At 34.4% G+C, this 15156-nt stretch overlaps 1 protein-coding gene across 1 annotated transcript; it reads left to right on the top strand.

Annotated features, from left to right (window-relative positions):
• The first annotated feature begins 1240 nt into the window (after positions 1–1240).
• Positions 1241–14567, top strand: LOC133189525 (SCY1-like protein 2). The gene is made up of 16 exons (XM_061324878.1): positions 1241–1403; positions 1659–1816; positions 2075–2219; positions 2306–2455; positions 2536–2751; positions 3014–3130; positions 4086–4211; positions 4842–5018; positions 6139–6261; positions 7430–7543; positions 10092–10224; positions 11466–11584; positions 12084–12184; positions 12417–12486; positions 13020–13145; positions 13252–14567. Exons 1-16 carry the CDS (start codon positions 1251–1253, stop codon positions 14032–14034), a joined length of 2811 nt encoding a protein of 936 aa, XP_061180862.1. The 5' UTR covers positions 1241–1250; the 3' UTR covers positions 14035–14567.
• The last annotated feature ends 589 nt before the right edge of the window (positions 14568–15156 follow it).

The following is a 15156-nucleotide window of genomic DNA, read 5'->3' as shown; positions in this document are numbered from 1 at the left end:
AAAAAAAGCCTCGAAATCTTAAATTAGTAAAATTTTCTGTGACTTGTTTGATACCAGCGAATCATCTTTGCCCGATAAACGACGCAAAAGGTTGGAAGAATGGCAGGGATAAATACCGGTGGTTTACTCCATTGCTTATATGAAGGAAAAATTGATTACAATTAAACCATCCGCATTTTTAGGTCACCGAGTAACTCAGGTGGCCTATTGCTATCTGTTTTCGTCCGTCGTCGTCCGTCGTGCGTAAACTTTTGATAATTTTTATCTTCTAATAAACCGCTTAACCAATTTCAATTTTGGTATAGAACATCTGTGAGCAAAGGGGGACTAAAATTGTGAATTTTATGATCCCTGCTCCCTGAGGTACGAAGGGTGGGACCAAAACCATAATAATTAATGCGATTTTTCAAAGATCTTCTTTGCGCCTGCACATCAATTAAGCAGTCAAACTTTTGATATAATTATAACAATGAGTTAATGAACAATGAGTCCTTAACCAAAATTGTGAAATGCATGGTCCCAGGGTCAGAATTTCTAAAGCAGTTCTCCTGAAAGACCCCCCCCCCCCCGAAATAGGTTTTTCAGGCCGGAGGGAGTTGAATATTTTTTTTATATTTTGGTCAAAAAATTTCTTATTCTAACATCTGTTAGAATTGATGTGGATACCCTCCCCCCACCCACCCACCCCCGAAAAAATTCCTGGATCCGCGCGCCTGGATGCAATGTTCATGTTCGAATGTGAACACAACGGACGATGAAACAGAAAACAGCAACCGCTCACCTTAGTGACTCAGGTCACCTAAAAAGAGAATTAAAGGAGGATGAGATTATTTGTTTGTGTATCATTTCTAAACCTGTATTATTATTATTATTATCGGGTTCGTTATTCTCAATTACATTAACAGGCTCACTGAGTGACTGACTCTGTGACTGACAGGTAGTATTAACCGTAAATACGTAAATTCACTATTAATATAAATATGTAAATATTCCAGTAATTCCATGGCAAACAGTTAACATCTTTAAAAGGGTAAAAAGTTAAAAGTAGACAGTTTAATGGTGTAGGATCTTAGACATGCTGATTGTCTATATTGCATGTGTAAAAATGGCAAGTTCCTAAATGCGGCTGAAATGTTGTTCCATGCCACTATGATGCTGGAGTAAAGGAGTACTTTTTTAAACTTTCTCAGACAGTGCATTAAAATCTGTGATTTAGTACACTTCAATATGATTTAGGGTACAGCTGAGAAATGGATGTTTTTAACAAACTCCGCAGTGCAGTCAGCAGCGCTCTTCCTGGAAATCCCCTCTCTAAAGACTTTGATGTCTCTAACCACATTGCCTCTGGTGGGCCAGAACTGTCATGGAAGATTTACAATGCTATTAAGAGGACCACCAAACAGGTAATATAATCTGCTAAAAGGTAATATAGTCTGCTAGTTGGGTATATGTAATCTCTCAATGTATCATAGTTGAAGAGCAGCTTACAAATTCTGTAATTCCTGATTTAAAAAAATCAATTAACAGTCAATAGCGTATTATTTTAATCATAATGATGAGCTTTGTGCGAAAGGTGAATTAATGCAAATGCAAATTAAAAATATCAGTAATAGTTATTAAACATATTAAATTTTATTCTTCATTGAATTATAATAAAGGAAGCAGCAGTCTTTGTGTTTGAGAAGAAGCAGTTGGAAAAATACTCCAAAAGAGACAGAGAATTGGTTATCGAGTCGTTAAAAAAAGGTGTTTCACAGCTGACGAGATTAAGGCACCCAAAGATTTTGTCTGTCCTTCACCCATTGGAGGAATCAAGGTAGAGTAATGGTAATATTGACATATAGAATTGAGGGATAAACTTGACGATTACTCCCAGTGGATTAGCTCTAGATATTTTCATATCAGAGATTCATTTATATAAGAAGAGGGAGATATTAAAGAAATATTGAAAAATATTGTGAATAAAATTTAATAAACTTCACTTGAACTATACATATGCCATTGATTAACACCTCATTCATTGTAAAAGCAGTGTTGGTATTTTACACACAGTCATGTATACATGCATTTTCAGAGAGGCCCTTGCATTTGCTACGGAACCAGTGTTTGCCAGTTTAGCCAATGTTTTAGGAGATCACACAAATGTACCCACCCCAGTTCCCCCTGAACTGGCCGAGTTTAAACTGTTTGAGGTAGAAATCAAGCATGGTGTCCTACAGGTATGTAGAACAGAAAATTAGATAGACCGGATTGAACTATATGTTAACATAGTAAAAATGGCATTATTTTAAACTCATCATTACAGTTGACAGAGGGACTGGGATTTCTTCACAAAGATGCCAAAATAATGCACAACAATGTGTGCCCATCCAGCATTATTATAAACAAGTATGGTTCATGGAAACTGGCTGGTTTTGACTTCTGTGTTCCCAATGCCAACCAACAGGACCAAAGTGTAAGACAGCAGATTTGATTTGAACATATTTTATTGCTTAACACAAAAGGATTAATTCTATGGATTATTTTGTCTTTCAGAATTTATTTCCATGTAATGAGTGGAATCCTGATCAGCCACCGGTGACCCAGCCTGACCTTGACTACATGGCTCCAGAGTACTACCTGACCCACAGCTGTAGTGAGGCCAGTGACATGTTCTCTCTGGGGGTCTTAATCTACTGTATCTACAACCATGGCAAAGCTCTGTATGAGTGTCATGGTCAGCTGTCTCAGTTCAAAAAATTTGTAGAGGAGGTAGTTATTTAATATGTCACATGAGAATTTTATCATGAAAAAAATTAGATTGCTGTGATTGATTTTTATTTGTTAAAGGTATTTAATGTGTAAGACACAAAATGAAATTAACATCATATATGTATACGTGTATGTTTGGAGAAATGAATCAGAATAAGAATATGTATCTGCATTTTGTAAAAAAGAGAAAACAAAGATACATTTTCTAAAACTAATAAACAGCTTTCCAGGATTGTAATTAAAGAATGAAAAATCCTTTTAGCTGAGGAAATTCAGGTCATCTCTTCTGGGAAGTGTTCCTGACAGTCTGCAACAGTATGTGAAACTCCTCCTTAACACAGAACCTACAGTCAGACCAGATCCTAGTCAGTTGATGAAGGTAAGAAACTCCTCCTTAACATAGAACCTATATTCAGACCAGATCCTAGTCAGTTGATGAAGGTAAGAAACTCCTCCTTAACACAGAACCTACAGTCAGACCAGATCCTAGTCAGCTGATGAAGGTAAGAAACTCCTCCTTAACATAGAACCTACAGTCAGACCAGATCCTAGTCAGTTGATGAAGGTAAGAAACTCCTCCTTAACACAGAACCTACAGTCAGACCAGATCCTAGTCAGTTGATGAAGGTAAGAAACTCCTCCTTAACACAGAACCTACAGTCAGACCAGATCCTAGTCAGCTGATGAAGGTAAGAAACTCCTCCTTAACATAGAACCTACAGTCAGACCAGATCCTAGTCAGTTGATGAAGGTAAGAAACTCCTCCTTAACACAGAACCTACAGTCAGACCAGATCCTAGTCAGTTGATGAAGGTAAGAAACTCCTCCTTAACATAGAACCTACAGTCAGACCAGATCCTAGTCAGTTGATGAAGGTAAGAAACTCCTCCTTAACATAGAACCTACAGTCAGACCAGATCCTAGTCAGTTGATGAAGGTAAGAAACTCCTCCTTAACATAGAACCTACAGTCAGACCAGATCCTAGTCAGTTGATGAAGGTAAGAAACTCCTCCTTAACATAGAACCTACAGTCAGACCAGATCCTAGTCAGCTGATGAAGGTAAGAAACTCCTCCTTAACATAGAACCTACAGTCAGACCAGATCCTAGTCAGTTGATGAAGGTAAGAAACTCCTCCTTAACATAGAACCTACAGTCAGACCAGATCCTAGTCAGTTGATGAAGGTAAGAAACTCCTCCTTAACATAAAACCTACAGTCAGACCAGATCCTAGTCAGCTGATGAAGGATAGAATCTCAAACAGTATAATTCTGGGTGTAGAACTGTATATATTTTTTGTCAATTTTAATCAACCTAGATTTGACATTTCATAGGTGGATTTCTTTGATGATGTTGGAACTGTAACTCTGCAATTTATGGATACTTTATTTCAACGAGACAACTTGCAGAAATCTGAGTTCTTTAGAGGCCTTCCTAAAATCATGAAAAATCTTCCCAAGGTACAGTATGTCTTAGGGATGCGCGATTTTATCGGTATACCGATATATCGTGATTTTTTATTGCATGATACGTATCGTGATACAGAGACTAAAATACCTGTATTTGGTACATAATTATTAATTCCAGAAATTATTTATTTATTATGCTTATTTGTTCAAACTATGAAATAGAAATTACAGAAAATATAAAAAAATGTTGAATAAAGTTAAACTATGGCATCCAGAAATGCTTTGTATTATATAAATAAACATGGAAAAAAGTAAAGTTATATTTTTGCAGTGTATTTGTAAGAAAAATTATGGGAATTCATTTGAAAATGAAGTAAAAATTCCATGTAAAAATATCCCGATTTTATCGTGATATTTTGGGAAAAAATCTTAATATATCACGATATGAAATTTTTGTTGATACCCATCCCTAGTATGTCTTGACTACATTTAATATATACATGTATCTAATTAAAGATCTGTATGAAATTTCTTTCTAGCTGAATTGTTGATTTTGCAGTTTATTTGAAAGTTACTGTAAATTGAAACATTCACTGAATAATATTAACATCTTTTGAATGTAATGTAATGTAAATTACAATGTTCACTGAAGAATTAACAAAGACTAGTTTTGATTTGTAGAGAGTGAACCTACAGCGAATCTTGCCTCCCCTCGTGAAGGAGAGTGTGAATGCTGACATGGTCCCTTTTACCCTCCCCAGCCTCCTTCTGATGGCTGACCAGGCGACGGAAACAGAGTACAGAACTATTATATTCCCTGCTCTTATTCCTCTACTGAAGATTAAAGAACCCATACAGGTACACTGTATAAAGAACCCATACAGGTACACTGTATAAAGAACCCATACAGGTACATTGTATGAAGAACCCATACAGGTACACTGTATAAAGAACCCATACAGGTACACTGTATAAAGAACCCATACAGGAACACTGTATAAAGAACCCATACAGGTACACTGTATAAAGAACCCATACAGGTACACTGTATAAAGAACCCATACAGGAACACTGTATAAAGAACCCATACAGGAACACTGTATAAAGAACCCATACAGGTACACTGTATAAAGAACCCATACAGGTACACTGTGTAAAGAACCCATACAGGTACATTGTATAAAGAACCCATACAGGTACACTGTATAAAGAACCCATACAGGTACACTGTATAAAGAACCCATACAGGTACACTGTATAAAGAACCCATACAGGTACGCTGTATAAAGAACCTATACAGGTACACTGTATAAAGAACCCATACAGGTACACTGTATAAAGAACCCATACAGGTACACTGTATAAAGAACCAATACAGGTACACTGTATAAACCCATACAGGTACACTGTATAAAGAACCCATACAGGTACACTGTATAAAGAACCCATACAGGTACACTGTATAAAGAACCAATACAGGTACACTGTATAAACCCATACAGGTACACTGTATAAAGAACCCATACAGGTACACTGTATAAAGAACCCATACAGGTACACTTTATAAAGAACCCATACAGGTACACTGTATAAAGAACCCATACAGGTACACTGTATAAAGAACCCATACAGGTACACTGTATAAAGAACCCATACAGGTACACTGTATAAAGAACCCATACAGGTACACTGTATAAAGAACCCATACAGGTACACTGTATGAAGCCATCAAATAACAGGCCCTTATTCCTTTAGTGAGTAATAGTAAAGTTTTAATGTAAAGTAAAATTTAAATATTTACATGTATAAACTTAGGGAATTATTTGTTAAAAAGTAGAAAGATTATCAATCCAGTGTTATTCTTCTCTAATGGAAAATTAATTCAAATATCCATGTTGATTGAATTTACTAATTCTAATGGGTGAGGTTAAATACTTTGAATTGTTAAAATTTCAATGATGTTTAAATCATTTTATAGGTATCACTGATCTTTATGCAAAACATGAAATTACTGCTGAAGAAGACTCCTAAGAATGAGATTACCAATCACATTTTACCCATGATTCATCAGTCACTCGAGGCAGATAACTCTCAACTGCAGGTGAACAATTACAGTACATTTTACCCATGATTCATCAGTCACTTGAGGCAGATAACTCTCAACTACAGGTAAACAATTACATTTTACCCATGATTCATCAGTCACTTGAGGCAGATTACTCTCAACTGCAGGTGAACAATTACAGTTCATTTTACCCATGATTCATCAGTCACTCGAGGCAGATAACTCTCAACTACAGGTAAACAATTACAGTTCATTTTACCCATGATTCCTCAGTCACTTGAGGCAGATAACTCTCAACTACAGGTAAACAATTACAGTACATTTTACCCATGATTCATCAGTCACTGGAGGCAGATAACTCTCAACTACAGGTAAACAATTACAGTACATTTTACCCACGATTCATCAGTCACTTGAGGCAGATTACTCTGAACTGCAGGTGAACAATTACAGTTCATTTTACCCATGATTCCTCAGTCACTCAAGGCAGATAACTCTCAACTACAGGTAAACAATTACAGTACATTTTACCCATTATTCATCAGTCATTTGAGGTAGATAACTCTCAACTGCAGGAAACAATTACAGCACATTTTACCCATGATTCATCTGTCATTTGAGGTACATAACTCTCAACTGCAGGAAACAATTACAGTACATTTTACCCATGATTCATCATTTATTGGAAGCAGGTAACTCTCACCTACAGTAAATGATCACATTTTAAGTTTGATTTATTAGTTGCTTGAGGCAGATTGACACAGAACATTGTATTTTACCCCGAAATTCCTCCATAATATTCATGTAAAAATTCTAGATACAAGTTTTCTTGAAGTTATAGAATGAGTGGTCTAAAAGTTAAAGTAAAAAAAAAAAAATCAAGCTAACATTAATGACATATGATAGATGTATCTTGCACCATGCAAATTCCCTGCAAAATATTGAGCCGAGTCAAAATATAAGGGCTCTAATTTTCAGAATCCTATGTTCAGTACAATATACCTTTAATGTTGGGAATATTTGCCGCTTAGAATTGAACACATTCCTGAACATTGATAAAACAGTGAACATTAAGTATTTTTAGTAGCAAAATAATTTGCTACATTAGCACTTGTTTATATTGGAGTTAATTATGATAAATATAAAAGAACATGGTACAGGTACATCCTTAAACATTTAAAAATTGAAGGATTTGTTTTCCTAGGATATGTGTTTGGATATTGTGCCAACATTTGCTGGACTGATAGAATTTTCTGCTTTGAAAAAATCCATTCTGCCTCGGATAAAGAAGATCTGTCTTTCAACAGGAACCCTCTCAGTAAGTCGAGCTGCCAGACTGTCAGTGTTATTTTAGAGTAGTACCAGAAGTATATTGAATGTAAATTTTAATCTGTAATTGCATACAAAATGTACACGTAATCCATATATACAGAAGTTTGTTTGTTTATTTTTTAGGAGGGGGTCTAAACATAAATGTATACTGCTATTTTTGCAGTGGGTTTTTTTATGCCCCACCATAAAGACTGAATATAATGTTTGTCATGTCTGTCTTATGTCCTTCCATCTGCCTGTCCATCAAACTGTGTTTTATGCAGTTTCAAAGAAACTATTCAAGATAATATATATTAACAAAAATTCATACACTGATACATATTGATGAGAGCTATTCAACTGTGGCAAAATTTTCTAACCTTGACCTTCCCTGTGACCTTGACCTTCCCAGTGACCTTGACCTCACTATTCCCTATTTTGTTTTTAGGTAAGTTTCAAAGTAACTATTCAAGATATTTTTATCAAAACTCTGCACTGATACATATTGGTGGAGATTTTTCAACTATGTCATTATTTTCTGACCTTTACCTTCCATGTGACATTGACCTCACTATTTCCTATTTTGTGTTAAGCTTAGTTTCAAAGTAACTAATGAAGATTTTTTTTTCTTATCAAAACTCATTCACTGATACATAATGAAGGGAGCTTTTCAACTGTATCCCAGTTTTTAAACATTTACATAGCCTATTTTGCATTTAAGTTAGTTTCAAAGAAATTGATCATGATATTTCATCAAATTTCATACAAAGATACAAATTGATGAGAGCTATTCCAATGTGTCAAAATGTTCTGACCTTGACCTGCCCTATGTTCTTGACCTAGCTATTTATAATTTTGCATTTAGCACATATAAGAAGAAACTGTTCATAATATTTTCATCACAACTCATACACTGATACATATAAGTTGGAACAATTCTACTGTGCCATAATTTTCTTGACTTGACCTTCCCTATGACCTTGACCTCACTATTCCTTATTTTGCATTTATCTTAATATCAAGGACCTCATACAAAGATGAAAATTGATAGGAGCTATTCAACTGTATTATAATTTTCTGACCTTGACCTTCCCTATAAACTTGACCCAGATATCCTCATTTTGCAAGATATTTTATGTCACATCCTACAAAGAAGTTATTCAACTCACTGTATCTTAACTTTCTGACCTTGACTTTCTGCATAACCTTGACTTCACTTTTAATTGTTTTGCAGGTAGCGTAATGTAGAGGACACTGATCATAATTTTTATCAAACTTCATACTCTAATACAAATTGGTGAGAGCTATTCAACTCTATCATAATTTACTAACCTTGACCTTTCATATGACCTTAACTTCAATATTTTAATAAAACTTTATACAAAGTAACTTATTTTGTATTGGAAAGAGCAATTTAACTCTGTCATAATTTTCTGACCTTGACCTTCCTTATGACTTTGACCTTCCCTTGACCTTGACATATTGGAGAGAGCAATAAAACTTTTTTTTTCTCACCTTGACCTTTCCAATAACACAGATCTCACTATTCCTTTATTTTGCACTTAGATTTTTTCATCAAACTCTGTACATTGATACAGTTTTTTTTCACCTTGACCTTCCCTATGACCTTGAATTTCACATTTGGCCTCATTTTACTCTTAGTTCATCTTATATGATTTCATAAAAGATTACTTCATAAAACTCCATACACCAATAAATCTTTAACCACACATACTTAATATATATTTAAGAGATTGTTTATTTAAAAATTACTAAGTATTGGAGAATAAACTTGAAATAATGAGACTTCAATTAGCTGTTAGATGATAGATAAGATGAATCAACACTACATATTATGCTGTAAAAAACGACAATTGTACCTAGGGATCAATCTGTATATGAAAAAAGTATGTGAGTTATTCTACTTCATCATATTTTATTATTATGTCAGATATGTCTAAACAAATAAGGAAGGTACATTTCTTTTCGTGTTGAAATACAAGTGTTCCTTTTGTGGGGCATTCATTTCTTTATGGACTTTCTAGTTGAAGGTATTATTTAGAAATTATCTTATTAATAAATTAAAAAATTATTCAACCAAGTACAGTGTATTGATTAATTAACTGCCACTATATCATACAGCTGAACTTCGGTATCTTGAATACCATGGGTATGTCGAAGTGAATTGGAAGTCCCAACCACTTATTCTTTAAGTATTTACCCTTGATATCTTGTATACTGGTGTATCTCAAAGTTTTTTCTTGTTCTCATCAATTTTGAGACAATGATGTTTGACTGTATATAATTAGAAACCTATTATTTTTCTGAAAGTTTAAAATGGTTGATTATTGATATACAGTGAAACTTGCCTAATCCAGCTGTTGTGTATTATGAAATCTTGCCTAGAACAATGTCAACTTTAAGTCCCTTCTAGTAAATACAATTCTTTGAAATGTTGTCTAATACATCCAATTTCAATGGATCAATGGTGTCCAGATTAGACAAGTTTTACTGTATATATTTTTCAGAAATAATTATATTTCCAACTTTTGTAGGTGAGGATTAACTGTCTGCTGTGTATTGGTAAATTGTTGGAGTACATGGATAAGTGGACCGTTCTGGATGATGTCCTGCCTCTCCTCCCTCAGATACCCTCCCGGGAGCCCGCTGTCCTAATGAGCATTCTGGGTAAGGGGACATAACCTCTGATAATGACTCTGATTAAAGTCAATTATTATCAAGAGGTGACATTTAAACAGTGAAATGTAACTCATATGTAATAAAGAAAATCTGTGGATGTCTGTGTTAGCATTAACTCATTGTGCATTATTTGATATTTATACAAGCAACCTTCTATCCCCCTTCTCCCTTTTGAAGAAAGGGGGGCATATTGGTTTGCACCTTTTGGTAGGTCGGTCATAGAGTGTTGTTCACTTTATATCTGGAGAACCCTTTGCTTGACAGATATCAATCTTGGTACACTGATACCCCCTAAAATAAAATCATCCTTATTGATTTTGAGATTACAAGGTGAAAGGTTACATTTCAACTACTCTGGACTTTTTTTCCACTCAGTATCTTTTGAACCTTTTGTATGACGGACATAAAACTTGGTAAACTGGTAAAGATATTTCCACTGGTTTTTAAGACGCAAGGTTGAAAGTCATGATAGACATCAAATTTACTATTGTGGTTACCTTTGACAGTAGACAACCAATATTATTATACTTCTGTTAAAATGTTTCCTATATAAAGTAAACAAGGTAAAATAACTATCTTTTATAGTCAGAAAATTTCCATGCAAAGCAAAGCTATACCCCGGGGTATAGTTTATGCTATCCACCCCTCGGAAAATGTTCATGCAATTTTTGCCGCCAATTTTGATTTCCTGTTATCAGTCTATAGACTGATGATGTAATCACGACTTCAGTAGCATTGTGCCGTCATCAGATTTTCAGCTCATTCTTGCAGTGTTATAATCTTACTCCAAATACTTGCTCACAATTTTTACAAATATTCTGTTGAAGTTTTCATGCTTTGCCTAAGAAACTGTAGTATCAAGTAATTCAACCCTCAGAAATTATGATATACATCAGTATAATAAAACGCTTATCCACTGGTGGTGAGTGGGATAGCTCTTTCATCAAACCCTTGACAGGAACTATTCCCCTCGGGCAAGCCCTCGGGGAATAGTTCCTGTTGCGGGTTTGATAAAAGAGCTATCCCACTCACCACCAGTGGATAAGTGTATACTGTTGTGGTTATCTTTGACAGTAGATAGCCAATACTATTGTGGTTACCTTTGACAGTAGACAACCAATACTTATGTGGTTACCTTTGACAGTAGACAACTAATACTTTTCACTGACATTACAGACACTTAATTTAGACTGTTTCTAAAACTTTTCTAACTATTTCTCTTTTTGTAGGAATTTATCAGGTGACCATGTCCCATGCTAAACTTGGGATTACTAAGGACATTCTGGCTACCAAAGTTCTACCATTTCTGATACCAGTCAGTATTGACAGTAATCTCAATCTATCACAGGTTAGAGAACAACCATCTTCATATGTATAATGTTCACATTTAAAAAAAAATCATATTAGATTTTTTTCAGTAGCTATCAAATCATTGTTTAAATGCTTGTGCAAGTATGATCACTTTAAAGCAATATGAGCTGCATTTTTGAAAATTTTATTTTGCTGTTAAAATGTGTTATTATGATAAATGTGTATGTGATTTAAACCTTTATGATCAATTAGACTAAAAGAAAGTATAAAATTGTCTCAGAAGACAGACTTCTGTACAATCAAATATATATAATTATATAAGAAATCAATTTTGTACAGGACGACAATAATGTAATTCTGCTTAGATCAAAGCGTATAAATAGTACCTCCATCACAAATATGAACAACAGAAGTTTATAAATGTTCCTTTTCCCTCTCACTGAAATAGATAATTACGATTTTGCAACAAGAATTTCCGACATCAAGTTGCAGCTCATATTGCTTTAAATACACTGTGAACTGTGTACTTTTAACAGTTCAGTGCCTATATAACAACAATCAAGGATATGATTAACAAGCTGGAGGCAGAGCATTCCAGTAAACTCGAACAGATCGACAAAATGAGACAAGAACAAAAGTAAGGATGAACTTTAAATGTGGTTTAAAACAAAACTGTTTTACGAAAAATTATTTTAATTTTGTGTAATAGACTCTACTGGTAGTTTTTCAAGTAATGCAATAAATTCCATATTCTAAATCAGGTTAAATCAGGTCCACATTGTCTGGTGGTCTATTAACTGATTGTGTTGTGTTACTTAGTCAGCTACCCTGACAATGTCTGATGGACAATCAACCATGTTTTCTTTCAGAACTATAGAAATTACAAAAATAACAGGACAAGATGAAAAAGCTACTAAAACTGGGGAACCTAAAACTATGGTACAGTATATATGTACTCAATGATCTCTATTATATATTAGTTCACTTTGTGACAGAGAAGAATGCCTTATTTAAGTAGATATTAAAGCTTAACATTAAAGAAATCACAAAATTTCAATCTTTTAAGGACCCTCTATACACTAAATAAAAAAAAATTTTTGGACATCAAGAAATTTGATCATACAAAGGTGTAAATATCGAGTTTATCATTTTACATTTCAACATAAGGTATCATTCATTCTTGGCCAAATTTCAATTTATTTTATTTTAGATCTAAGGGCAGATTACTCTACCTGCATGCATAAAAATTTTACAGCAATAGAACTCTTAGTGTGCAGAGTTTAGCTGTCTTTTAAGACTAACTTTTTGTGTCACCTGCAGAGCAGAGCGATTACTTTACCTGGCATCTGTCTGACTTATATTTAAATACTATGAAAATACATCAGTAAATATTTAAAAAAAATTCATGAAGTAGAAATATGGAATTCACAGATTTGTTAAAAAATTTGTTTTCTGGTTAATTTGTTACATAGATGGACCAGTTTTTGAGTGGGTTTGGTGTTGAACAAACTGTCACAAATAGTAAACATACTCCAGAGCCATCTAGAACTCCAACCCCAGCCAGTGCCAAGGACAGCGAATCTAAATCTGTCCCAAAGGTAAACTTGGTTTGATTTCATTGAAAACTTGAAATACTTAGGCATATCTAACAACAAATGATTAATGTATGTATGTATTAACTGTTTCATTGAAAATACCTTTCAGACACTCTCTTTAGAGGAAAAACAGAGATTAGCTCAGCAACAGGAACAACAGAGAAGGTTTAAGGAGCAGAAGCCCCTGACGATGTCTGCCAGTAAAGCTGCACCCTCAGTATCAAAGTCACAACCCAAAGATTTAACGGCTTCATTAATGAACTCAAACACAATGGGGCAACCAAGGATGATTGGAAATCAAGGACTGATGGGACAACAGAGTATGAATTCAAATGTTATGCAGTTTTCACAAGCTGTGTCTAGTACTGGTGGCTTCCCAAATTATTCAGGGGTAGGATCTATGGGGCAGTCTCAGAGTTCTTCAGGAATTCGATCAACATCAACAACAAACAGTAAACAGTCATTTGACTTGTCAGCATTCGACTCAATTCTTCCTAGTACCACACAACCAAAGGCAACTCTGAATCAAATGTCTGGCATTCAGTCACAAGGGTCTTCTCTTCCTATGAGCAGTTCTTCATTCAGTTCAATGATGAATCAGCCAATGAGACCACAGATCAATATGATGCCAGGGCAGCCGGGGATGATGGGTAATTCGGGATTCATGGGACAGCAGGGCATGATGGGAAATCAGGGAATAATGGGAAGTCAAGGAATGATGGGAAATCAAGGATTTATGGGACAACAAAATATGATGAGAAAACCTCCTCCAATGATGCAGGGACAGTTTAACATGCCAATGAACAGTATGAATATACCCCAGAATCAAGGATCTAGTAACTCACAAAGTTCAAATATCACCAGTAATGATATATCAGATATATTTGGGTAACTTTATATGATAAAAGAGAAATTACTGCCAAAGATGTCAGTATAGTTTGTTTTTTAATTTCAGATCATGTTTAACATTATCATTTCATTATAATAATGTTATCATATGTTAAAGAATATCTATTTATATATGTTTTTCTTGAACATTCCATATTAAGTGTTTTGACCTATTTATTTCTTTCTGCAATGTTTTGTGCAATATCAGTTCCATTTAACTGCTTTCATCAATGGAAAAGACCTGTTATTTACTAGGTTTGGGTCATTAGTTAAAGTAAGAGAATGTGCAGTTCATACTCTGTGCTTGCAATTTCCTTCTTGATATTTCTTAAATAAGTACTGTACATTTATGAGGAGCTTAAAACATTATCAGTAGATAATAACAAATTTTAAACATGAGAAGAGTGAAACAAAAATGTTTGTCTTCAGGCTTGTATGAAGAAGTATTAATACAAATTTTTATTTATTAATATCGTCATGTCAGTGACTTTGCTATTGGAGACTGTGATAATGTTATTAAAGCTATGACTAACTTAAGAGTGTTAATGTTTCTGTAAACTTTTACAGTATGTTCTATGCATAACAAGATGTTATTTATTTCATATATCTTTTATTTTCACTTTGACCAAGTGATTTTGAGCCTGGTCTATCTGATTTGGATGTTTACCCAAAGTCATGATGTTAATACTTAGAGGCTAGATTTGACAGGAAACCCATATACAAAACCCAATAAACAGAAATCAAACCTTGTGATCTCAAACTCGATGGGACCAAGAAAAACTTGGAGATTTCTGAAGATTTGAGATATTGAGGGTAAAATAAAAAGAATATGTAGTTGGGACCTTCAAATCACTTTGACATATATATCCATGGTGTTTGAGGTATCAGTGTTCGAGATACTGAAGTTTTCAACTGTATGTATTGTAGTGTAGTCTACTTGTGTAGAAAGTTCTCTTGAAATCAGACCAAAACTGTCATACTGTGTACCAAGTTTCAATGAAACTGGACTAAAACTGTTGGAGAAGAAATGTTTTGAATGAATTTTCAAATTTTATAACCTGACAGCAACACCTTTTTCTTAAAATCAGAAACTGATATATATTATCTTGGTGAAGTCTTCATGTGC

The sequence above is a fragment of the Saccostrea echinata genome, unplaced genomic scaffold (genome assembly GCF_033153115.1).
Source record: "Saccostrea echinata isolate AGI-Se365-2 ecotype Australia unplaced genomic scaffold, CSIRO_AGI_Sech_v1 ptg000019l, whole genome shotgun sequence".
In the NCBI taxonomy this organism is placed as follows: Eukaryota; Metazoa; Mollusca; class Bivalvia; order Ostreida; family Ostreidae; genus Saccostrea; species Saccostrea echinata.
This window is presented reverse-complemented; position numbering and strand designations above follow the sequence as displayed.

Excerpts from the sequence above, each read along its gene's own strand:
- LOC133189525 (XM_061324878.1), top strand. The coding sequence starts at position 1,251 with ATGGATGTTTTTAACAAACTCCGCAGTGCAGTCAGCAGCGCTCTTCCT. Across the intron at positions 1,404-1,658 it reads TTAAGAGGACCACCAAACAG|GAAGCAGCAGTCTTTGTGTT; the intron begins GTAATATAATCT and ends ATTATAATAAAG. Across the intron at positions 12,185-12,416 it reads AAAATGAGACAAGAACAAAA|AACTATAGAAATTACAAAAA; the intron begins GTAAGGATGAAC and ends GTTTTCTTTCAG.